The sequence below is a fragment of the Meriones unguiculatus genome, chromosome 21 (assembly GCF_030254825.1).
Source record: "Meriones unguiculatus strain TT.TT164.6M chromosome 21, Bangor_MerUng_6.1, whole genome shotgun sequence".
In the NCBI taxonomy this organism is placed as follows: domain Eukaryota; kingdom Metazoa; phylum Chordata; class Mammalia; order Rodentia; family Muridae; genus Meriones; species Meriones unguiculatus.
This window is the reverse complement of record NC_083368.1, coordinates 37,307,075-37,333,796: the sequence shown is the minus strand read 5'-3', so window position 1 is coordinate 37,333,796 and position 26,722 is coordinate 37,307,075. Positions and strand designations below refer to the sequence as shown.

Here is a 26,722-nt window from a genome sequence, read left to right as displayed (position 1 = left end):
TGTGTTGTTCTGCTGTGATGGCAGCTTTATGTGAAACAGATCACAGGGCAGACTAAAAAAATCCTCTCTAATGTAGTACACATCTTGGAATGGTCTTGGTAAACTCTGAATTCTGCTGTTAGAAATGAAGGTTCTCTAGAGTTCCAATTCTGCATTGCAACTTTTTCATAACCTGAAGTTAGTTAAACAAAAAGTTCACTTGCAAAAATCACAGACTGAGGGAAGGTCCAACCAATGTCTGGCCCACCCACCTGAGACCCAACCCATTAGGCGCAGGGAAGGGAGTCTTGTGGAAATGGAGGGGGAAGGATAGAAGGACCTGGAGGTTCCAGGAGCTGCACAAGAGGACCAAGAGAGACAACTAACCAGGGCCCATGGGACTTGCGGAGACTGAAGCACCATCCAAGGTCCATGGATAGAGTGGATCTAGTAACCCTACACAGATGTAGCAGATGGGTAGCTCAGGGTTCATGTGGGTCCTCTAGCAAAAGGTGCAGGGGCTGAATCTGACATGGACTCCTTCTTTTTAACACTACCCCCTGGCAGGGCTGCCTTGACAGGTCTCGGGGGGAAGAGGATGAGCTCAGTCCTCATGTGACTTGATGGACTGAGGTGAGTAAGGGGGCATTCCCCTTTTCTGCGGAATAGGAGAAGAGGGATGCAGAAAGAGTGAGTGTGCATTGGACAGGGAGGAGAGGAGGAAAGGAAATACAAGCAGGATATAAAGTGAATTAATTAATTTATTTATTAAAACCACATAAAAATAAAGAAAATAAAACAAACAAAACAAAATCACTAGAGAATATGCTCCATTGGGGGTAAAGTAGAAAAAGGTTCAATTTATTAAGCTATAAGAAAAAGATTGTCAAAACAACTCAGGGGACAGCCAGGTAGTGTTGCCAAATAAACCATTTCCTCCTGGAATCTGTTTCTGTCAGGTGCTTGACCACAGCAATGAGGAAAGTAACCAATCACAACGTCATGATTTCCCCTAGTTGATCAAGGCCCTATCCGATGGCTTGACGAGCTGGTAAAATGCCGCATCCTCATCGAGTACAGCCACTTGCTACCAAGCTAGCTTACCCGCATGTGATCCGGTGCTGCAGCGTTACACGCATGCGCACATGCAAGCACATGCACACACAAATAAATCCAGTTAAGATCTTTAAAATTACTGTCTGAGAAAATCAGCACAGGCTCCAGGCTTGGTAGAATGGGTGCGACAGAAAGCTGCTCTCAGATATGGGAGGGAAAAAAAACAGACCTGGAATGATGCCGCTGCTCAGCCAGCACCCTAAGTGCTGTGCTACCCACAACTGCCTGCCTCCGGCCTCTTAAACACTTGGGTCACTGTGTCCATCTGTCACATCCTTTTAGCCTTCCCTAGCATCCCGTCATATAACCTGCTACCCAGGTCTCCAATGCCTCTCCCGACCCCCAACCAGCTTGAAGCTGTGATTATCTTTCTCCCTTCCAGTCATCGACACGAGGTTTATCTTCCTCTTTCCCACATGCTCTATCTAACATCCTTCTGAGACAGAAGGCCAAACAGAGTTTCCCAACCACACCCTTCTCAAGACACATTCCATCTATAGTTCAGACCAGCCCTGCTGGGTACCAGGCAGTCCTGGTCATCCCCCTCCTTACTCCATCCCCTCTACTTTCTTTCTTTTTTTTTTTTTAGCTCTCATTAACTTCTGATTTTAACTTCTGATTTATCTTTGTAACTTGCCTTCTTCCTAGAATCATGAACTTAAAGCCAATTAAGTAAAATAAGAAAAAAATATGGTCATTTTTTTACATAAAATTAATGTATTGGTTGGAATTGTTTTGTTATTAAAAAAAAATAAGGTCACCATTTAATTTAATTTCCCCTGTCTTGTTTCCTCATTTACATTGGAAAAAAAACTTTTTAACAAAATAAAGTAGATCATGTAGAATGGTGTACTTTGTGCTTACAAGCTTTATCTGTTCAAGATTATCAAAATTATCAGAATACAATGTTATATAGTGAGCCTTGCGTATTGAATCCAATAAATCGATACTGATTAGAAACATATTTACAAATATTAGGAGAACTTACAACATTTTAAAAACCTGGATACATTTTTCAATATTAAGCAAATTCATCATGAAGTATGATATTTGAGGGGAAAATATTCTCACCTTGAAATCACCTTTGTCCTTGTTGCTTGTGATGGTCTCTGTCCAAAGACATAGCTGTACTCCCCTGGAGTTCAAATGTGCTTGGCCTAATAGATGGGACTAGGAGAGCTGCCTCTGTGGTTTCTCTTACAGAGGATCTGTGTCTGGTTCCCAGCACTCACTTGGTAGCTCACAACTGTTTCTAACTCCAGTCCAAGGTGATCCAGCACCTTCCTCTGGCTTCCAAGGGCACAGGGTTCACATTGTACAAGATGTAGATACCTGCAGGTAAAACCCTAAACAATTAGCCACAGAAAATAAAAATAAATAAATCGTTGAAAGAACAAGGACACGCTTTCAAAGAGAATTCTAAAAAAGTTCCGAACTTTTTTCCTAAGGCACTGATTAAGGGTCTTAGGGAAACATAATCTTTTGATGAAAGAAACATAAAGACTCCTTTTGAGTCCTGCTCCCAGAAGACATTTCTTCTTCACAGCTAACAGTTAGGGTCCACCCTAGAAACTTGTCATAATTGCAGAGGTCTAGAAAAACAGAGATGCCATGCTAGGTAAGAGGTGGGACCCTCATATTTTATTGATCTCTGTGTGTGTTCTCTTTAAACAGAACTACATCCAGAATTTTTCCTTTCTTTCTCCAAATGAAAAATTAATTTTCATTCAACCAATATTTCATTTTTAAGGAAGACAGTTCATCACTTAACAATCTCTCTTAGCCACACAGTATTCTGACAAAAGTCTATAATAGCAACATCATCTAATTCCTTCTGCATGCTCTAAAACCTGCAGAGGATACTGGCCTGTGATGGTAATTCATCTTTGCCCACCATTGGTACCTACCACTGTTGCATCTCCTACTAGCACTGCGGGGGCCAGCATGTGTCCTCCCAAGGTTTGTGGGATCCTCTGTGGCTTCTGCTCAGAGCCAAGCTGCCAGTGGCAAATGTCAAAGAGGCCTGGGGCCTGTCTTCTGCATTGAAGCCAGCATACACCCTCCTCACATCTTAGACCTTCGCTATCCCATTATCTCTTTCAGCATATTTTGCTATCCTCAAAAGTTAATTAACCTGTTTTTTTCCCTTGCTCTTGAGTAAAACTATTAGAAGGTGAGCTGCCAGCAGTTTGGTAACATATTAAAGAAACTATCGTGAACATTTCTAAATCTAACGTCTGATTCAGACATGGATAAAGACTTCATGGTAGTTCATCCCACCAGCAGGTTGAGAGCCTTCAGTTCAATGAGTTTTCACTCATTGAAGTATTAGAAAGAGCACTCTAGACAAAAGGTATCTGTACACTGCTTGACAGATGGATGTATTTCCTGCCTTACTTTTACCTCTTTTCCCTAATAGTTCTGGCTGCTTTCTAGTAACACTGCCTGTGATTTTTGCTTCCAAATCCGAATTCATCTGTACGATAGACAGTGCCCACTGTGGAGTCTCAGCTCTAGTCAATAGACTGAAGTCCTAACCTCTCCCCTCCATGGGCATGGTATAATGTATGCTTATTAAGATGAGTCACTGCACATGGGGTGAATGACAATAAGGTCATCCCAGAGTATGGAGGGACTTAATCAAATATCAGCAGAATCCTTATATGAAGGAGATTTGCACAGGAACACTGGGTGAAGAGAGCCCTGTAAAAACCTAAGTAGACGTGAAGTTTTGCTTCCACAAGACAGAGAACACTTGACTCTACTTGAAGCTGAGAAAAACATGGATGGGTCTTCCCCTGGAGGTTTTAGAGGCACTGTGGCCTGTTGACACCTTAATTTCAGACATCTTGCCTCAGAACTATAAAAAAGAAAAGGTGTTTCTTGAGTCACTTTCTCTGTGGTACTTAGTTGCAGCTGCCTTAGGAAATAACATGTCAACCAACTAATGATTTTACCAGAGATTCACTAGTCACTTTAGCCAACAACTTCCCACTGGGTATCCACTGCTGACTCTCAAAGTTTATGTACTAGTGTAGCACGCGTTTATAAAATTCTGCTTCATTTGTGCTGTTTAGGCCTCTAGGTCCTCTTCCAACCTCCCAAACCTACATAGGAGAGGGAAGGTTAGTGAAGAGAGGGGACACAGAGTCCTTTATTTCCTTTAACTGCTGTTAAGGGTTGATAGGTCTTTGGGGGAATATACCAATCTCCGTCAACAACAAATGCAGCCTGCAGTCTCCTTCAAGCTGCTGCGCCCTAGAGTGTTTCTCTCCATCTGTCTGCTCCAAAGCATCACTGTGTCCATCTCTGGTTTCTCCAAACTGCTGCCCTCTACACGCCAACACCATGCAACACGCCACTCTTTCTGGGCTCTCAAATTTAAATCCTCACAGCCCTTGACCACGCCCCCTTCCTGCACCACACATGGCAGGCTGTTACCGGCTGGTAAAAGCCACACCCCACAAGAGACAGTTAACATCTGTGGACAAACTAAAGCTCAAACTAAAATCCCACACTTGGGATTTAAAGAAAAAAAAAAAAAAAAGAACATCATTTTCGCAACATAACGGAGTTTACCAAGAAACCAAAACTTCTGTTACATACTAGCAACACAGAGATGAGTGGTGTGGTCCCATTGTTCCCAGGATGCCCCAGTCCCATTGAAGGCGAGAGCACTGAGCACACACAGCAGCAACCAGCACTAACCAGAGAGACACAAGCTCTAACCAGCATGGGAGCCACAGTACCTAAAGAAACCAGGGAAAGCGCCGTAGACATGACACCTAACCTGGATGTAGGGACAAGTTAGAATTTGGTAGAAATGGGAGGACTGGGAAGTTTTGAGACAGAAACGGCAACATTCAGAAAAGAAATTGCCCTAGGGTTTTGCTAGCATAGCCAAAGGGGTCACTGGCTACGTTCAAATTCATGAGATTGACTTCCTACAGTAGCACCGTGAAGACAGATCATGTGGTCTTCGCCTTCCGGTATTACAGACACTTAAAGTATGCCCTTGCTTGTTTGCACGGAAGAGATGTGCTGAGGTGAAATGACAGAGTCCTCCAAAGACTCTTGTCATCAAGTCTGGTTCAAAGAAGGTTCAATTCTACTCCCTCAACTCCTCACCTTAAAGAACTATTTTAGCACTGAATATCTTCTATAAATAATAGGATGCAAAAGAGACACCCCATGTCAGGAGTCGAGTTCTGGTGCTGAGACACAGTGGCGCTGCTGCTGCTAATGGGACTAGAAGAGGACCCTTCTATTTCTCTGTCAGACGAGATAGCTGACTAGCAACAGCTATTTGGGCTAAATGGGAGTTAAATGATCTCATTCACGCGGTGTCAATCTGCACAAGATTGATTCGTTTGCTTCTTATGCAGAGCTCAGAGAGAACAAGGCCAATTACTTCCACAAATAGCAAGGAGCAACGCTGCAGAGGACAGCCTCAGGCGTAGCTATTCCTTTTAGAGTAAAGCCTTTCTGCCTTTATCCTCCCCTTTCCCCCTTCCTCCCTCCCTGTCTCCCTTCCCTCCCTCTTGCCATCCCTCTTCGAAAAAAATATTTTGAAAATTAAAAAGCTACAACTATAATAGGAAGGTCAGTTACATTCTTCCCAGGCTTTTGCCACCACCAACATGGTCAGGAATTACAATTCCTAACATTCACTGGCTGCTTCCTCTTTGCCAGGCGCCATGCTGACAACCTAATCAGAATTCATACTGTTGAGACAGGTATTCTCACTTCTGTGTAGCAGATGGGCAAACGGAGACCTAGTGATGTTAGGTGACTTATGGCGGGACAATCAGGAGAAAGAGGCCGTACTCAAAGCCACGTCCATGTCACGACATCACCAGCGTTCCTGATAGTGCTTCTCGGATTGGCCTCAGCCGGGTTAAACTGCAGCTGCAGAGGCAGTGCCATCAATGGCCTCCTCCCAGGCTGCAAGGTGATGCTATTGCCAGGCACATAGTCTGCTCTGACAGAGGAACAGGAACCCAGTCCTCCAAAGGATGAAAGTCCAAAAGCATGGTGGGCTCACCTGCCCAATTTCATCGACTGTGAGAAAATCAAGGAAAGCTGGTGTTCCACGAGAGCTTTAAAATACTGTTTTTAGTGTACAAAAAAGTTAGGAACTGAGCACAGTTCTTCCCCACAGAGAGTGTTTATCCTGGTAAATGCTTTACTATGAATGGGAGGGTTATTTTGTTATCCTATGTTTCACAGAAGAAAAAAAAAAAACACCTGAGACATATGTTTAGTACATATATCTGTTCTCAAAAACTATAAAAACTTCATCGGAAATTCAAATTTAAGCAAGTGTCTTTTTTTTTTTCCTCCTTTGTTGCTCCTTTGCTACTGTGCCAAATCTGGCAATTCTCCCTCTGCGCCATCTTCCTACATGTTGAAAACTAACCCAGAGGCTTTTGGTTCCCTTTCACAGCAACTGTATGCCCTTTCTCTGGCATGGTAGTAATGGCAGAGCTCTGCTAGTTTTCATTCCTTCCTGTCTTCCCCTGCTAAAACAGCAGGTGCTGCAATGCTCTTCTCACAGAAACAAAGCAGCAAAAGAACGTACTTTTCAAGAACTTTTCCTCGACTCTCCCACCTTCCAGGTACAAGCTCGGGATTTTAGTCTGAATATTAAAGCTTTTTTTTTTCCTCACTGGTGTTCATTTTGCTACTTTAGCTACTGGTTGTTCAGTCTACCCTTTTTCATCTTATCCCATGCTGAACCCCTAGTTCAGCTTGTCTTTGCCTCATGAACAACAGGATCATCTTTATGACAGAATGTTTTTTTGAGCCAAAATCATAAAATATTTTCGCAGTTCTTAATGTAATGAAGTCATGACAGCTGGGTCTTTCGAGTGTTTTTTTTTTTTTTTTTTAAGCATAAAATGAATAGATCTGAGGACCCAGGGAAGGCCTTGAGCTGTGTTCTCATGCCATTGTGGTGAACAAATTATGGGACTTATTTGTAATTATTTTCCCAGAAGTTGGTAAGGTTTCTAATGGATTCTCTGAGCCCCAGCCCTCTGGCCTTCCCACATTTTCCCCATCCCCAAGTCAACAAAGGTTCTCAGATGTTTTCAGGTAAAAGTATGTTTTAATTTCTTATACTGTAGCCTTGCTACAGAACTAAGTGAAAGAGCAAAACACCTGCAGGCCATTTGGAGAACTAAACAACTCAAGATCCACACTAGGTTACTGAGTTTGTAAGTTGGAGTCAGAGGGGCGCACAGAGAACTGGGAAGATGAAAACCTAAACACAAAACTGCACTGGCACTTTATCGACTCCACAGGCCCAGAGCACCAGTTTTCAACTATACAGGAAGTCTGTTCCCTTACCATTAGCGCTTCATATAATACAACTGTGCTCTGTCCCATTAATCCGCTGCTTTTGTCAGACTTGATTGTTTTCCTAAATTAAACCTACCCTCAGCCTTTGGCTTTAATGTCAATGTAAACTCTAGTGACGCTAACTACCTACAGATTATAAGGTGCAAGATTTGTTTTTGCAGGCTATTTCTTGAAAACCAAAAGCCTTAAAGTGTTGCATAAAACCCCGTTTGCGATTCCATACAATTGATGAGGCAGGAAAAACCAGTGTAGAAGAGTGCTTCTTCTATCTTGCCAAGGTGAAAATTTTCTCAACAGAGCAATAAACAGAAGTGTGTTTATGAACCAATATGTGTCTTCGTGCTTTGAAACATTGTGCAAGCTAAAGAGAAATGAAGCATCACCTGGGAGAAGACAGGGAAATAAGAAAGCTGTAAAATCGAGGGAGAAACAGGGCAAACAAACAAGCTTGAAATGTAAAGAAACTAACTGGCAGGACTGACTTGCATAAATATTGGTAATTATATGGGTAAAGCACAGATATATAGAGACTGAAATATAAAGCATCTGAAACAGACTCCTAATCTTTCATTCTGCTATTGTTCTGCCCGTCCCGAACCAGAGAAAAATCTGTAAGGCAAATGACTCGGAATTCTCTTCATTTTGCAGATGCCTACTTGTGTCTTCTGAACTAAAATATTCAAATGATGTGGCTACAGGTGTATAACCATGGCCTGTGACATTTCAACTGTTAAGTGTGACAACTGGCTGCTTCTAACACTTGCACACACAAAATGTGCCCAACCATTAATTTACTTACATACTCAATCATACTTTTTAGTTAAAAGTTAGCTCTAGTTTCTGCCTAAACTAATATATTTAATGTGTCTTGGACAAATTTTCCCTTCTTATAATGCTTTGCCAGAATCACAATTATTGCTTGTTGGGTCAGTGGTAGGAACCACATCTCTGCTAAGTCAGTGGCTATGTGTTCCTTTACTCAACATTATGCTATTAGTCAAATACTTTTATTAGAAAATTCATTTTGGGAAACAAATATACAATGAGATTGTTAGTCTTCTAATCCAAGTCACCTGGAAGCCATTAACCTAGCAGAACAGTGGGTTTTGTCACTTATCAAACAAGTTAAAAAGAGAGAGAGAGAGAGACTAAACAAATGACCTGGGCAGTTGATATTCTGGTGCCAATAGGAAATGGATTGCCTTAATTTGAAGTAGGGAGAACTATGCCTGGAATCTGGAATAAAGACTTGGAGCCCAGGGATTTGTGCCTGAATAAAGAGTTAGAATGTCTCACTGAATAAAAAGTTTTTTCCTGCTGACAATAACAACAAAACCATGGTATCACTAGTAGAGGAAGGAGATTATAAATTGTTGCCTTTTGACCACTGTAGACATGGTTATAAAAATAAGGGTAGACGGATATATTTTGTTCTCTGCCTGTTACATAAACGACTGTGCATCTCTCTGCATGTATATGTTTATTTTTCTCACATCTTTCTCATTTTATGAAAGTTCTGTTGTCAGTGATATTTGTAATATGATCTTGAGATGACTAAATATTTGGATGGAACTATGACTAATTGGATGAATAACTGTTCTTGCCCAGAAATACTGTGGTTACTTATAAATGTTGGTGCGTTTGTGAATGGGACTTTGGGATTTTACATTTTGAGAGAACATCACTGTGTGGACAAATCAGAGTTGCATTTCTGGTTGAGAACAAGAAATTACATGTGTTGTCTTTGGAATCCATGTGCATAGAAGATAATATGCATGTGGAGAAGAAGCAAAGGGATGGATCTTACTGATCCCTCTACCTCCCTTCTCTACTCTGCTTTTGCCTTTTTTTCTTTGTTTATTTCACTCTGATTTTTTATTCTAAGGCATTGCCAAATGGTTCTGGCAGTTTTATTTTGTCCAATTTGATTGTTGTACTGGGAAAGCATACTAGGCAAGCACTCTACTCCTGGATATATCCCCCAGCCCCGTCAAATAGACTATGCCAACAACACGAGTGAAGGAAAACTACTGGCTGCAGGGGGTAGAGAGGCTTGCTTGCTTGTCCTGTTATTTATCATTTGTTCCTTATTCTCAATCAGCACCACCAGTCTCATGTCTTTGCCCTAGAAGTAACAGCAGCCCATTCGAGAGCAAGTTTGAAATAAAATTTCTATTTATGTCACTAACAAAAACAATTTTGTCATGGTCTACGAAGAAATACCTGGTGAGCCATGCCCTGACCTTCTGAGAGGGATACATTTCAACTGTGCCAGGCTTAATTGCTAAGCTTCAAAAATGGCATCACTTTAACCTCGTTGATTTAGTTCTTGCGCCCTTGAACTGTTTCCTATAGTTGCTGTCCCTGTACTATCTCAAGGTGCTCTTTTTGCTCATCAGATCTCCAATATTCAATGGTTTTTCAGGCTAAATTCTCTTAGTTTTTGTAGCCTGACTGGACTCTACATGATAATAAGCATGGGCTGGCTCATGGAGCATTTACAGTATCCACTAAGGGTTTGATTTATCTCAAGTAAGATAACACTGGAGGATTTTTTTTTCTTTCTTCTGCTTTATTTTTTTAATTTTTATTAATACATTGGAGAATTTTTTTTTTTTTGTCACCTGGTCCCCTCTTAGAGAAAACACTAACAGCCAATGAGAAAAGCTCTGTTTAGATGTGGAACTGACCTATTATTGACAGGCCTGTTTTTCATACTCTTTCAAAATGCAAGCACTTGGGGCATATGGGGCAGCTGGAAAGAACCTTGAGTGACACCCTTTGGGGGAGGGCTTTTAAGGGGAAGAGACATACATTTACAGTGTTCCTTCTAATCAGCAGTTCCTTCTACTGCAAATGTTGACTTTGATGCCATTGGGTATGTTCTCCATACATAAAGAACACAATAAATAAAACCAGGAACAATACTTTCACGTATGGTATATTTCTAGAGAATTCTTTTTTTAATGTGTATTATATATGTTTTTTTAACTTTTATTAATTACACTTTATTCACTTTTTATCCCCCCATAAACCCCTCCCTCCTTCCCTCCCAATCCCACCTTCCCTCCTCCTCCTTCACACATGCCCCTCCCCAAGTCCACTGATAGGGGAGGTCCCCCCTCCTTCCTTCTGATCTTAGTCTATCAAATCCCATCAGGAGTGGCTGCATTGACCTGGTAAGGCTGCTCCCCCTCAGGGGGAGGTGATCAAGGAGCAGGCCAATCAGTTTAGGTCAGAGGCAGTCCCTCTTCCCATTACTATGGAACCCACCTGGACACTGAACTGCCATGGGCTACATCTGTGCAGGGGTTCTAGGTTATCTCCATGCATGGTACTTGGTTGGAGTATGAGTCTTTGGAAAGATCCCTGTGTTCAAATTTTCTGGTTCTGTTGCTCTCCTTGTGGAGTTCCTGTCCTCTCCAGATCTTACTATTTCCCACTTCTTTCATAAGATTCCATGCACTCTGCCCAACTGTTGGCCATAAGTCTCAGCATCTGCTTTGATAGTCTGCAGGGCAGAGCCTTTCAGAGGCCCTCTGTGGCAGGTTCCTAGGTTGTTTCCTGTTTTCTTCTTCTTCTGATGTCCATCCTCTTTGCCTTTCAGGATGGGGATTGAGCATTTTAGTCAGGGTCCTCCCTCTTGCTTAGTTTCTTTAGATTCATAGATTTTAGTGGGTTTGTCCTATGTTGTATGTCTATATGAGTGGGTATATACTGTGTGTGTCTTTTTGCTTCTGGGACAGCTCACTCAGGATGATCCTTTTCAGTTCCCACCATTTACCTGAAAATTTCATGATTTCCTTGTTTTTCATTGCTGAGTAATATTCCATTGTGTAGATGTACCACAATTTCTGCATCCATTCTTCAGTTGAGGGGCATCTGGGCTGTTTCCAGCTTCTGGCTATTACAAATAAAGCTGCTACAAACATGGTTGAGCAAATGCCCTTATTGTGTACTTGAGCCTCTTTTGGATATGTGCCTAGGAGTGGTATAGCTGGATCTTGAGGAAGCACTATTCCTAGTTGTCTGAGAAAGTGCCAGATTGCTTTCCAGAGTGGTTGTACGAGGTTACATTCCTACCAGCAGTGGAGGAGGGTTCCCTTTTCTCCACAACTTCTCCAGCATGTGTTGTCATTTGAGTTTTTCATCTTGGCCATTCTGATGAATGTAAGGTGAAATCTCAGGGTCATTTTGATTTGCATTTCCCTACTGGCTAATGACATTGAGCATTTCTTTAAGTGTTTCTCTGCCATTCGATATGCCTCTACAGAGAATTCTCTGTTTAGCTCTGTTCCCCATTTTTTAATTGGATTACTTGGTTTGTTGCTTTTCAGTTTCTTTATATATACTGGATATTAGTTCTTTATATATACTGGATATTAGTCCTCTGTCAGAAAAAGGGTTGGTGAAGATTCTTTCCCAGTCTGTAGGCAGTCGTTTTGTTTTGATGACAGTGTCCTTTACTTTACAGAAGCTTTTCAGTTTCATGAGGTCCCATTTATTGATTGTTGCTCTTAGAGCCTGTGCTGTTGGTGTTCTGTTCAGGAAGTTGTCTCCTGTACCAATGAGTTCTAGGGTCTTCCCCACTTTTTCTTCTAAATGATTTAATGTATCTGATTTTATGATGAGGTCTTTGATCCACTTGGACTTTAGTTTTGTGCAGTGTGATAAGTATGGATCTATTTTCATTTTTCTACATGTAGATATCCAGTTGGACCAACACCATTTGTTGAAGGTGCTATCTTTTTCCATTGTATGGTTTTGGCATCTTTGTCAAAGATCAGGTGTCCATAAGTGTGTGGGTTTATTTCTGGGTCTTCTATTCAGTTCCACTGATCCACCAGTCTGTTTCTATGCCAGTACCATGCAATTTTTATTACTGTTGCTCTATAGTACAGCTTAAGATCAGGGATGGAGATACCTCCAGAAGATCTTTTATTGTAGAGGATTGTTTTAGAAATTCTGGGTTTCTTGTTATTTCATGTGAAGTTGAGAATTTTTCTTTCCAGGTCTGTAAAGAATTGTGTTGGTAATTTGATGGGAATTGCATTGAATCTGTAGATTGCTTTCGGTAAAATGGCCATTTTTACAATGCTAATCATGCCAAGCCATGAGCATGAGAGATCTTTCCATCTTCTGATATCTTCTTCTAATTCTTTCTTCAGAGACTTGAAAATTTTTTCATACAAGTCTTTGACTTCACTTGGTTAGGGTTATACCAAGGTACTTTATGTCATTTGTGGCTATTGTTAAGGGTGTTGTTTCCCTAATTTCTTTCTCAGCCCTTTTGTCTTTTGTATACAGGAGGGCTACTGATTTTTTTGAGTTAATTTTCTATCCGGCCACTTTGCTGAAGGTATTTATCAGCTATAGGAGTTCCCTGGTAGAGTTTTTGGGGTCACTCACGTATACTCTCATAACATCTACAAATAGTGATAATTTGACTTCTTCCTTTCCAATTTGTATCCCCTTGATCTCCTTCAACTGTCTTATTGCTCTAACAAGGACTTCAAGAACTATGTTGAAAATATATGGAGAGAGTGGGCAGCCTTGTCTTGTCCCTGATTTCAGTGGGATTGCTTTAAGTTTCTCTCCGTTTAGTTTGATGTTGGCTATAGGCTTGCTGTATATTGCCTTTACTATGTTTTTTCAAGTTTAAATTTGAATACATTCACTTTCTTGATTTAAAAATGATTCCAATGAGCTGCCATTTTGTTTCTTCTTTGGCTCTAAAAGTCCCAAGGCTAAGCTTGGAGATCAAATCCCCATTTTTTTCTGCTTTAAAAAAGTTGCTTTTTTTGTTTGTTTGTTTGTTTGTTTGCATTGATATGTTGTGTTGTTGGTGTGTGTGTGCGTGCGTGTGTGTATGTGTAATCAAGAGAGAAAGAGAGAGAGAGCACATCAACATGTGTGGGTAGAGAGCTGAGAAGGATCTTCAAGGAGTTAAAAGGAGGAAGAAAACATGACCAAAATAAATTGTATGAAAAATTAAATAAAAATAAAATGAATAAGGAATTGATATAAAATATCAATTAATGTAAAACCAATTCATTTAGATGTTTTTTTAAATCAAATGGCTTTTGAGTAAGCTTGTCTTACATTTTCATCATGATATACGACTTACATGTACAATTGCACGGTTCTTCCAGCTCTCTTTTCGGTTTTCCAGTACGAGAGTCAGCCTTCACTGGTTACCCATTACCATGCACTTCATTGTTTCCTTCAGGTTGCTTGGCAATAGTTACATTTGCTAGGACAATTTAAAACCCTTGAAGGCTGTGCAATTTGAGATATCTGACATTGAACACTATTTTATTCTTACTAAACCAATACAAGTTAATCTTATAATTTGCTCAACATTAACACATTTCTTACAGGCCATAATTATTCCTAACAGATCTCAGAGAATTCAAAATGAAAATGAAGCAGGATAAGTGATTTTTTTTTTAATTCACTAATTCTGAGAGTCAGGATGCGTTGTTTGAACAGATGCATTCTGAAAATGAAGAAATGGAAAGCGTGGTGAGAAACTCCCCTTCAGCTTCTTCATATGGACAGTTCAGCAACAGTATATGAAGCTAATTCTAAAGGCCTTCTACTCTTTCTTCTATCAAGCATCCTACCAAAAGAATAAATAGTGACTAGAAGGGAAGTTCAAATAAACAGCTATCCAATGTTCACTGAGAAACCAACTTTTTCCCTTTTATTGAAAATAGTGGGTTTTTTTTCTATCATAATATCTCCTGGTTTCCCTTCCCTCTACTATGCCAAGGTCCTCTCCATCTACCCTCCCATCTGGATCCACCCACTTTCTGTCTCTGGTTAGAACACAAACAGGCTTCTTAGAAACAATAATAAAAACAATACATATAACAAGTTTAACAAAAACTAATACATCAGTATTGGGCAAAATAAACATATAGAAAGAAAAGAACCCAAGAGAAGGTATAAGCAGAGAGACACAGGTTCACATAGTCAGGAATAAACACACAAAACTGGAAGTCATTGTATATCTGCAGATGTAATGTGCAGGTCTGTGCTGGGCTTGTGCACACTATCACAGTCTCTGTGAGTTCGTATGTGTTTGGTCATATTGATTTAGAGGATTTGTTTTCTTGGTGTCTTTCATCCCCTCTGGCTCTTACACTCTTTTTGCCTCCTCTTCTGCAGGCCTAGCAGAAACGTTTGATGGAGACATCCCATTTAGGGTTGGGTTTTCTAAGATCTCTTGCTTTCAGCATTATGTCAGGCTATGTGTCCCTCTATTTGTTCTCATCTACTGCAGAAGGAAGCATTTCTGATGATGGCTGAAAAAGGTACAGATCTATGAGCATAGCAGAATGTCATTAAAAGTCATTTTATTGCTGTGTGTGTTTGTTGTGGAGTTTGTTTGTTTAGAAGAGGGTTAATTTGGTTTTACCCTAAGTCTGTGAGTTACCTAACCTCAGGTTCTTGGTCACCCAAGCAGTGTTGGGGTATGGGTTTTAACTCCTAGAGGGTCTTCAGTCAAATTAGATATGGCTTGGTTACTCCTACAAGTTTATGGCACCATTGCCCTAGCATATCTCACAGACAGATCTATTTGCTGCTGTAGATCAAAGACTGTGTGACTGGGTTGGTGTTTACTTCTCTCTTTTGATAGCATGCAGAATGCCTTCCTGTACTAAAAATGTTAGCACACAGGGGTATCAGGTCTACGTAGATACCAGGTCAACTTCTCCATGTTCAGTGAGTGGGGTAGGTGTTGCCTTCAGCAATGGGGCCTTGCCTTCAGTTTGTGGAGAACAATCTATACTCTAGGCAACAGGCTGGGTTGTTTGGGGGTTTCCGCTTTAGCCAACAACTCAAGAAAGTTGAAATAACACCCTGCATCCTATGTGAATAGTACAGATTAAAGCTGGATATCAATAGCAACAAAAATCTTACAAACACATGGAAACTGAACAACTCACTACTCAATAAACAATGGGTCAAGAGAGAAAATAAAAATAAAAAAAATTTTAGAATAGAATGAAAATGAAAACACAACATAACCAAACTTAAGGGACACAATAAAAGTGGTATTAAGAAAGAAAAGAAAAATGACTATGACTTTAATATTTCTCGTACTTTATACTTCTTTACAAAATTTAAAGTAAACATTAGTTAAAAATTAAAAATTGAATTTTTTAATTAATGTGTTGAAAGTATAGGACATTTGCAGACAAAGAAGCTTGTGTGGTTCAATATTCTAATCTTGAGCGGTGAGCACCCGAGTCTTCAGATCTTTATAGAAACTTTTACAATTTCTTCCACAGATTCTGGATATCATTTGGTAAATTGGTTACTAAGTATTTATCATTTGTTGACAAAATACTTTTCCATATTTTCTGCATTCTAGAGCAATGTAGTTGATTTTTGTATATTAATATTTTTATCTAGCAAACATTTGACTTTTATTCATTCTGATAATTTATAACTGATTAATGTTCTACATTAAATCTCATGCTATTAGAGACTGCTGGTTTTGACTTGAAAAGAGATAGACATCTTTGCCTTTTCCTGAACTTCACAGAGATGGCTGTGATTCATGTTTGCTGTAGATATCCACAGAAATTCTCTAATTGGACTGAAGGGCCCTTCATACATAATGTAAGAGCATTTTTAAAACATGAATAAAAGCTGAATGCTTAGCAAATGCTTTTTCTGTACCTCTCATGATTAACTCACTTCATTTTGATTATATGGAGTATGCTAGCAATGGATTTTCTAATGTAGGACTAGATTTCTGGCACAAACCTGACAAAGTCACGAATAGTCATTTGCTAGATTTATCTCAATAAAAGAGTTGGGATTTTTGCTTCCATGTTGAAGGTGAAATGACTGATAGTTTTCCCTTTTCATACTTCCTTTGGTGTGTGATAAAGTGAATCAGGGAGTCCTGTCCTCCTTTCTTTCCATTCAGTGGAAAAGCTTCAGTTTAGAAATATTTAGTGATATTAATGGTGGTGCTCATTCAGAAATGACTTAGGTTTAACCTCTTCTTTCTAGAATCACTGTAAACTCTTGACTAAATGGCTTTCATTGCTGTAGCAACGTTTTTTGTGAGTGTATTTTGGTAACCTTAAGTTTTAAAAGATTTGTCAGTTTCTTATGGATCTTACAAATATATTAGATTGAAGTTGTTTATAATATCCTATCTTTTGAATGTTACAACAAAAATATCTGTATCCTCCTTTGTTCCTGTATGGTTACTTTTACTTTCTAATAATCATTTCTAGGAATCTATTACTGATACAATCAATGGTAGTTTTTGTGTTTGTTTTTAATGTATGTTTTCTGGTTGGGTCTTTATTTCCTCCTGAGTTTTGTTTTTCTGAACTACTAACATAGGTATTTCCTTTTAGTTCTTTGAGACAGATCTCTCATGTAGCCTGACCTTAAACTTAACCATATAGCTGAGGATGACCTTGAACTGATCTTCTTGCCTCATCTCTTCCCCTGTGCTAGAATTTTAGGTGTCTGCCACCCTGCCTGGCTAAGACACAGTACATCTCACATACAGCTTTTCTGCCAGACACACTGCTGTGGATCAATTTACTCCAAGTGCAGTTTCAGTGGCAGCCATACATTTTCTCGGGCATTTTCACTGTTGCTGAGCTTGTTCCATTCGGGGTTTCTTCTTTGACATGTGAATTATTTGGAATTGTGTTAGCTTTATGAAATATGGGGTTGCTTAATCACTCTTACCACATAATGAAACTTTGAATGATCTTCCTAATAAAGTTCTAGCAATGTTTTTGCCATACACGTGTGTGTATATACACACAAACACACACACACATATATATATCCACATGTGTGTATATTTGCACACATAATTTCAGCTTTCTGTTGGTTTATATAACAATCTCTATATATGCTTCAGATGTTTTTTCATAACAGCATGAATTAGTTTCATTCTTTAACCTCTTAAAAATTGCCTTTAACTGGATAATTTTGTCCTTTACCTTTAACAAACACAGTAACATTTTGAGTTGTAACTACTATTTTAGTCCTTTTCTGTTGATCACAACACATCAGTGTGGTTATCTTTAGAGAGTTACTTGGATTCACCACTTGTCGGAGGTGGAAGGGCTGGATCTGGTGACGACTGGCCTTCTTACCAACAGAATCCCAGGCAGCTGAGGTATCACATGGAGATGCCTGTGTCCTGTTTGTCTCATCCTATAAAATCACTAATACTCAGTCATGGGCATGCTACCCTGCTGCTTCAGTATAATCCTGAAGCCCTCCCAAAGCCACACTTCATTCTCTCTATCTTGGTCTCCCTCACAGTGAGGATTAGCGTGTTTCAGAGGAGACAGCCATTATCAAACCAAAGTATCTCTTCACTCTGATTTTTCTATTGATCTTGTCCTTCCTTATTTTTCTGTTTTCCTCTGATACTCCTTTGAAAGTTATATATATATAGATACGGATTACTATTTTATTTACTCTTCTACTAGCTTCAAATTTATACCCTAATTTCTGTGTGGCCATTTAAAATGCTTATGCTACAAATCACACTCATACTTAAAATTAATCAACACCAGAACTCTCCTTTCAAAGTATCCACATTTACACTGGCTGCAATTGTTACCCTATACATTACTCTCATTTTTAATTACATGAAACATTCTTCATTTGGCAAATATGCCTTAGACTCAACCTGTATTGAGAGAGACAGCACGGTAGGGGAGATACTTGATTTTACTAAGAATCTCCACATGACACTCTTACATAATGTCTGAAACTATAGTCTTTCATTAATCTTGAAATATATTTGCTTGGTCCAAAATTTTAAGTTGAAGTTTTCTCTCCAGGCATTCAGAGAATTTCTGGTTTCCATTATTGCTGTTGAGAAGCGAAGGTCTAACTGAAAAATTTACTGCACAGAGGTCACAATATCTGGATGTTGAATCAGTTTCTACCAGCAAGAGTCTGGTGAGGCAGAAATCTCAAATATATTAAATCCATTTACTACTGGTAATTATCAAGGGTTATGAACAGCCTAAGATTCATAACCAGCTAGTCCAAGCCTTAAGAGTCCTGAGCTGACCAGAGTAGACTCTTATCCACATATGCCTACCTCACACTGTATCTGCGGGTTCCCTGTGGGATTCACACCCAGAGGGTGACCTGATTATGTTGAGCTACCATGTTGATAGATATCCTGTTCCAGGAGAGATAGAAAGAGGAGGGACAGAAACCAGAAACAGGAGCCAGGCTGTTCTCAATGGTCTCTCTTTGTCTCAGGATTTGCATCCCAAGCACCTTCTGAGAACTACAGTGGAGAAAGGGGCCAATGAGCTGGGTCACCAGGACTGTTCAGGGACTTGTCCTGCACTCTGATATTCCTCTGAAAGTTATCTGGACTTTGGGCCACTTAAAGTCCATGGCCCATGCTGTCAGCAGGAACTATATGGAAATCCATGATCCATGCTCCTGTTGACTGTAAAAGGCAATTGCAGACACACAGTTGAGAAAGAAACATGAAAGCTTCTTTGACAATGCCTCCACCCAAAAGTAACAGCCTAGACAGGCACTATCAAAGATGACTACTGAAAATTATGATAAGGTTAAGTCCAGCTCTGTATAACTGATGGTTTCCAGTGGAAGAACCGTTTTCCTCGAGGGGGTGGCCACAGGGAGTTTGAACATGCTCCACTGATGGTTTGGGCAACAAGAATGAGTGTTCTCTTTTTTTTTCTGGGATCGGGGTAGACACAGAATTAGGCATAGACCTGGAAGGAATGCAAAGTGTGATCAGGGTTCATGATATGAAATTCCAAAATAATCAATAAAAACATTGTTGAAAAATGTCTTTGCCATCTTCCTATGGTATGACACAGTGAGGATTTCATATTCTAGATATATGCTAGACTTATTTCATGAACTCTCATTCCTTGATGTACAACAGTCTATATGTCTTTTGTACTGAATTCCAGTAATTCTCATTTCAGGTCCTCCTAATCTATTAAACCTGTTTATTGACTTTTATTCTTTATACTATTTCTCTAAGTTCTTTCGAATATTTGACACTTGGTTTCCTACAGACATTTTAACCTTTTACTTGAAAATGTTTCATACTATGCTGCGCATATGCTAATTTCAAACCTGATCTTCCCTGTGGGCTGACTCTGTTGTTTTATTTGTGGTGCTAGTTTACCTTGTAGGTTTATTTAAACTTGAGGAGTTCGTGTTCCTAGAGCAATTATTTGTGGCTCTGGTTCATCTTCCCAAATAGTGTTTACATCTGTGTTTTTTGGAGACTACACACCTTCATAGCTTCAAAGTTTTGTTTTAGCCACAGCTTGAACTGGTAGCAACCTGCAACTCTGCAGGTTTTCCTCTGGCCCTTAGTGCAGTTTTAAGGGTCCTGCAGCTCTGGAGGTTTTCTCTGGGCTTCCTCTAACCCGTAGTGCAGTTATAAGGGTCCTGGCTTCAAGAAAAAAAAAATGTTTTCTTGAGAATTTCCACTTCAGGTGGGCTCTGAGCTTTGTGGTTTGCACAGTATAGGGACAATCAAAACCAAGGCTGAAACACCCGCAGGCAGAAGCTTCAGCACGTGTGGACATTGACTTTGAAGGTCCTGGCAGCCTGAGTATGTCTAAAATGCTTAGATTTTATTTCTATTCCACTCGAAAGTCTGGGTTTCCAGTAGGAAAGCTGATCAGCTGAATAGAGTCCACCATGTTACTAAAAACAAAATGTCTAACAGTTTATAAAAATTCTATTTTAAAACATCTTCTATTAGTTACCAATAACACCAGAGATTTTTTCCATGTCATTAGAACTTCCTTGTAAACCAGAATTTCAGGAGGCTGGCTGAACTGGCTGGCTTGTCTAGAGCAGTTCACCCACCTCACAGGCTCAGATCCTCTGGTCGGTAGCCCATGTGGCAGCCGGGACAGCAAGTTTCTAATCACAGTGGTGAAAGTGTGCCAGGCTTTAACGTCTGGACCATACATTTGTTCTTTTGAGCAAATCAAGTTCTGACACCAGCTAGGTGGATGTGGGAAGAAGGAGCTAGCCAGGTACTTACAGATAGAAAGGGTTATGAAGAGGGCCAGAGAGCCAAAGCTACTCTGCAAGTGTCCACATGGCATTAGCAGGATTCCTGATAAGGAAGCCTCTGGGGAAATGTAAAATCTAAGCTGAAAGACAGATTAACTGATGAACTGGTTATATGTTAACATCATTTAGTTATTGAGAAGGGAAAAAAACATAACATAATTAGAACTATCACATATAATTTTAAAAACACTTGAAATTTAGAAATGTGGTTTAGTTCGGTGTAGGAGGCATGGAGGTCCTTGTGCTCGCAGAAAAGCACTAGGCGAAGCTGGAATGCTAAACACACAGGGTTGGTCCCTCCAAGGAAGGGATGCGCAAGCTTATCTGGCCAGCAGCTGGGAGCAGATGCGGTTAATAGCCTGGTGACCTAGACCACACCAGATCTTCCCAAGACCCTAATGGTGAGCTTGTTGTTCTCAGTCAGTATAGAGAGCCCACCTTTCCTTACTTTTATGACCAGGTCTCTCACTGCACCTACCTGAGGCTCACTGAGTCAGCTACACTCGCAGGCTGGCAAGCTGATGTGCCTGTCTGCTCCCTCAGCACTAGGATTGAAGACATACATCATCACGCCGGCTTCTTGGTGGCATGAAACCCTAACTCAGGTCATCACGCTTTCACAGCAAACACTTATCCAACTGAGCTAGCTCCTTGGCCAATTTGTGCCTCTCTAGTTAGTATCCAACAGGTTGCCCAATGTACATGCAGGTTTTGATGGGTATTTCATTTTTAAATGTCTAAGTCACCTTAGTATTTTTCATCTCCCCAACATTTAGGCAATAATTGAAACTATTAGAAACTGAACCTTCAAGCTTTTCTTAAAACTTTCATTGTGAGTGACTCAAAGAGGACATTCTGACTGACAGCCAGAGAAATGATGGGACTTTCAGAATGACAATGTCTAATAATAAACTTGCTGAAATTCCACAGCTACCATTATCATATGTTTATTTAACTGAAGAAACTAGAAACAAATCATGAGACTAATGCTTGATAGGAATAGAATTTAAAACAAATTTACTTACAAAAAAAATTTTCTTTCCAGCACAATTCCAAAATGTTTCATTTTTAACACCTTTCTTTAATCCAAAAGTTACATTCCACACAGTAAATAAACCTTATTCGCATGATGGCATAGTGTGCATTGGTGATCTTGATCCATATATCATTCATGTTGTCCAAAAATAAGAGAGTATACCATTAAAGCTGAAAGGATATGTTTTAAAGAGCTAACGGTAGATGAGGTAAGAGGCGATACATTCCACATGCTTTCTTAGGATTACTGTATCACAATTTTGGTTTTGTGGACTCGCTGATACTAAACTGCCGATTGGGTTTAGTAGCTTCTTGCATCAGCTCTTGCAACTGTACAATTTGCTCATCACGAAAGTCATTAAGTTTTTCTTCTGGGAGAGAGGTGCCAAAACGTGCTTCTCCTGTTGAACTTTGTCTGCACAACACTGCTGCATATGTCTAGGAAAGAGACAGGAAGAAAGGTTAGAGATTTAAAACATTCCATGCGCACTGAGCCATGGAGTAAACGTTCCTACTTCCAAAGTCACCAGTTGAGTTCCATCACAAATTTTTTTTTGCATTTTATTAAAAAGATGAAATCATGTCTGAAGACTCCAACCATGTATTTTAAGTAGATCTTACTTTTAGCATTCTGAAGGTTTTTATCGACATTTAGGAAAGTCTTTAATCTGCAAACCAGTGGTAGAGGCCTGCTTTGGAAGTGTGCATCACGACCAGCTAGGACCATGTACAAAACCCTGTGTACACACGTACACACGTTTCTGGGACTGTAACTTTTCACCAGGTTTTCAAAAGAGAAGAAAAGGGTTTTAAAAGCTCAAATTAGGCCTCACAATCCAGGAAGATGGCTATTTCTATCTTGTAGAATGGACCTCTTGTGTTTGTGTGGAAGCATCACCTGTCAATAAAAGGCTAAAGGCTTGTTAGCTGAGGCAGGAAATAAAGAGGTGGGAGTTCCAGAGAAAAGAGGGGAGAACTCTGGGACACAGTCAGAGGTGGGGGAATTTTCCCCGGGACTCTGAAGAAAATGGACATATGAACCTGAGATCCACATGGCAGAACTAAGAACAAAATAAACAGGATATTAGTTATGAGTAAGTCAGGGAACATGCCTAGCTATATCAACATAGGCTTTTGAAAATATATTTAAGCCTTACAGTTGTTATTTTGGGTCCTGGGGTGCAGAAAAAAACGTGCCTTTACACTCTATCCTCACCTAAACATTTTAGTCACTACACAAACCTTTTCATATTTCACGTTCATCATTGTAAAGAATAGCTCTTTAAGTTTAATGGTGTAATTTTGCTTTTAGCGGTTGGCCTAGTATGCTGTCACTCCCTGCAATCTCTTCTGTAATAAAGTCTTCCTCTAAAGCGAGGCGGGTGCACCAACAGTTCCCAGTTGACAGCTAAGGACCTGGTGATCCACATGGGGGGTAAATGCACTAGTCAAGCTGCTGCTGCTCAGCCTGGAAGAGACATCTGAGTTGTTCCCAACTGCTACCCTTGCCGACGTCACTGAAGGAACTTTGCTTTTAATGCCACACATTCTCCTTACAGGGAAGCATGTTCTCCACACTTCACCAAGATCTGTCTCATAAAATGCCATATACCATAGGCTTCATCAACTCTGCTTCTAGGTTTGGGCCACTAAACAGTGTTTCTCAATTTGGGCATAACTGAAGTTTTTTGGGTAATTTGAGTAGGAGCTTTTTTATATTGTTGGGTGTTTGGAAGTCTCTGGCCTCTAACCACTAAATGCTAGTAGCACCCATCCTCTAGTCAAAAATGTCTCTAAATACTGCTGGGTCTCCTGGCAGACAAAACACATTTATGATTAAAAACCGTTTGTAAAGCTTTTGAGCATGTCAATGAATACCACACACAAAAAAATTTCCACACAGACATCACTGGCTAAAGAAAAACACTAGGAACAGGCTATTTCTACTTGAAGAGGAGAAAGTTTATTAAAACTATGGATTATACAGAAGTAACAGAAATAAGGTAAGCAAAGTACAGCTCTTACAAATAAGGCCTGTGTGCCAATATAAGTTAAGAAAGCGGGGACTGTCTAAGAGAGCATGCTAAGGAAGTTACTCAATTAAGACATGGAAAAAGTTAAATTAAACTCACATTAATATAAAGGGACCTTGAATAGGCAGAAGAAACCTCAGCAAAATTTGGAAGACACCAATTTTCAAACTCACTACAAAACTACAGTAAATAAAACAGTACGGTATCAGCTTGAGAATACACATATCACACTAACAGCAATAGAAATGAGGTCCAGAAATCAACCTTTCAAACATGGCTCACTGGTTCCTGACAAAGGATTCAAGTCTATTCAGTCAGTGTACTTAGGAGGCGGCAGCCAATTAGACTCTACATTTTTCCATTTTTCTGTCTTATGGAAGATCTCTTTGGTGCTGAGAGAACTAGAATCTGAACAGCCACCTGCTGTGCCAATGAGGCATCAGGAGACAATTTGGGAGGAGGAGGAAATCCCAGAGAGTATAAGAAGGCCACGGAAGGGCACCACGGGCTGCAAGTTAGCCACACATGCTCAGGACAGGGATGAGCTGCCTGATTAGGAATAAAGGAGATGATTCTTGGAGACACCAGAAACACATTTCATTTACACGAAATGTAATTTTTGAGATTTATTTTATGTGAATATGTGCTCCAAAGTGTATGCAGAGGCCAGAAGAAGGTAGGGGGGAGGTCCCCTAAAAATGGGTCTACAAGGAGTTGTGAGCTGCCTGACCAGGTGCTAGGAACAGAACCCAGGCCCTCTGCAAGAGCAGCAGGTAAAGTGTTCTCAACCACTCATCTCCAGCCCCTCAACAGAAATTTGAAGTAGAAAGATTGGTAACCCCACCAAAAGAGAAAAAGAAAAACAGTCATTTGGAAGTATCCAGATAAAGCTGTCAACTCTAAACTGGTTAGGCGGGTTACCACAGCAAGGAAATCTACACCATCCTTTCGTCTCAAGCTCCAGTCCCTTTAGCCTCTCAGGAAAAAACTAACCCAACAGTAGTTGACACCAATGACTGACGTCTTGAAGCAAAGAGAATCGCAGTTCTTCCTCAGGTTAGGCTGAGCTGCTTCTGGTAGCAGAGGGACTAGGCGCTGTTGGCGGGAGTGTAAACTAGAGCAGCCACGATGGCAACCAGTGTGGCGGCTTCTCAAAGAACTAGAGGAGAGGGACAGCCACGTTACTCCAAAGCACTCTGTATCTCACTACGATGACACGTGGACATCCAAGTTTGTCACTGTGCTTTTCCGGGCAGCAAGAAAACAGAATCTGCCTAAATGGCCGTCACCTGACAAATGGATAAGGAACATGACACCTGTACATTCACACGCTGTTTCATCAACCTGAAAAGCACAGGTCTCTTGAGTACACATATACTCAAGGCTAAATTTAAATTAATTCCATGAATCAAAAGAAATGAAGTATTTTGCTCAGATTCAAATACTGCCTGAACCGGATTCTCAGATTCTAAAATACCCCTCAAACTGTTTTCTTGTGGGTTTGTTGGGGTTCAAAGAAGAAAACTAGTTATTTTTTGAGAATATCTTAATCATGAAGCCTTTTTTTTTTTTTCTTCCAAATGAGAGCAGAATGACATCCTGGGTGACAAACTTGTCCCTTATTAACTCTTGCTATTAATCTTCTTTGATCCACATTTTTCTGCCTCCAATTAACCATTTCATGTTTTCCTCCAACATCAAGTGTTCCTTGGAGAAAACAGAATACCTGCAAGAACTTGCATGGACCAGTGTTGTTGTTCTTAAACACTTCAGCATAATATGTTACTTTACATATTTTAAAACCTAAAGAAGATGCATTTAAAGAAGACTAAACGGAAATTTCTTCAGTAAGGATCAAGGTTTCAGATCTGTCACTTTAGTTAGTAAACGTTGATACTTTTTACTTTTTGTAACACTACATTAGAACATATATCCATAGTGTGAACTGATGCTGCTTTGCCCATAAGCTAGAAGCAAAGTGGCATAAAATTCCTCATAGACTTTCACACACACAGACTGGTTCTGGAGAACAAAGCTGGACCACAGGTTGGTTGCTTTAAGATGACCATAACGATCAGAGTTTAAGAGAACAAGTTTTGCAAGTGTGATGGTGACAGACACAGAAAGCAAAAAGGTCAAAGAAAGTAAATCCATGACACAGGGTTGAGAAAAGCTACTGTATATATATATATATATTTTTTCTTTTGAATTCTTAATTTCTTTCTTAACGTGCATTCCTATTTTTTTTAAAAGAACAGTATAGACTGTACTACTACTCTCTTAGTTCACTGAAAAGCTAAAATAACAGCAATTTCTTAATAGTCCTGATAAATAATTTATACTTCTTTTACTCTCCGAAAGAAAAGTATTGGATTTTGAGAAAAATGTCTCTCCCCAAAATATATTCAGTCATCCCAGTATTCTACTCAGCAGTACTGAACCGCTGAGTATAGCTTGCAGCCTTTCATTCCCAGTTCTCCACAGAGACGTGATTTAACGTGCTATGCTTCCTTAAGAAGCAAAATCAACTCAAACACCTCTCCTGATGAGAACCTGAAGGCTATCAGAATAGAATTATTACCATCAGTAATAAGGACAATATTTGTAAGGTAAATAATACATTTTTAAAAGACACCACCTTGGGGATTTGAAGCTCCTCTGCCTTCAAGACAGACACTATTTCAAACACACACAAAGGGTCATTTGTGGCTATGATCATAAATTTGAGTTCCAGTTCTTTTTGACCAGAGTTTCAAGTAACTGACAGAATATCTGTTCTTTTTACAGCATGCAACAAACAGCTCTGGATGATAACATACCCTATTCCTTTGCTCCTAAATTGCATTGATTCACAGAAAACAAGGCGAAGAAGTAACACTACTATCACCAAAAAGTAAATTTCTTGGGTAACCATGAAGTTGGTTCACAGGTACTTTTGTCTAGTATAGCAACCCAAATTCTAGAAAAAGCAGAGAACAAGAAGAGGAGCATGGGAAGTTCTTTGTTAAGGACAGAATAAGGAAATGATTGAGATGAGGTGGTCCATAAATGCTCTCTCCATTTGTCTATTGTGAATTCTATGTCCTTGGCATTAG

General features: G+C 39.9%; 1 protein-coding gene across 1 annotated transcript in view; it reads right to left on the bottom strand.

Annotated features, from left to right (window-relative positions):
- Positions 1-21,490: 21,490 nt before the first annotated feature.
- Positions 21,491-26,722, bottom strand: part of Sdhaf3 (succinate dehydrogenase complex assembly factor 3) — a 45,351-nt gene continuing 40,119 nt past the window's right edge. The window contains exon 2 of the mRNA XM_060373733.1: positions 21,491-22,032. Within this exon, the coding sequence (XP_060229716.1) occupies positions 21,847-22,032 (186 nt within the window). The 3' untranslated portion in view covers positions 21,491-21,846. The remainder of the gene's footprint in view (positions 22,033-26,722) is intronic.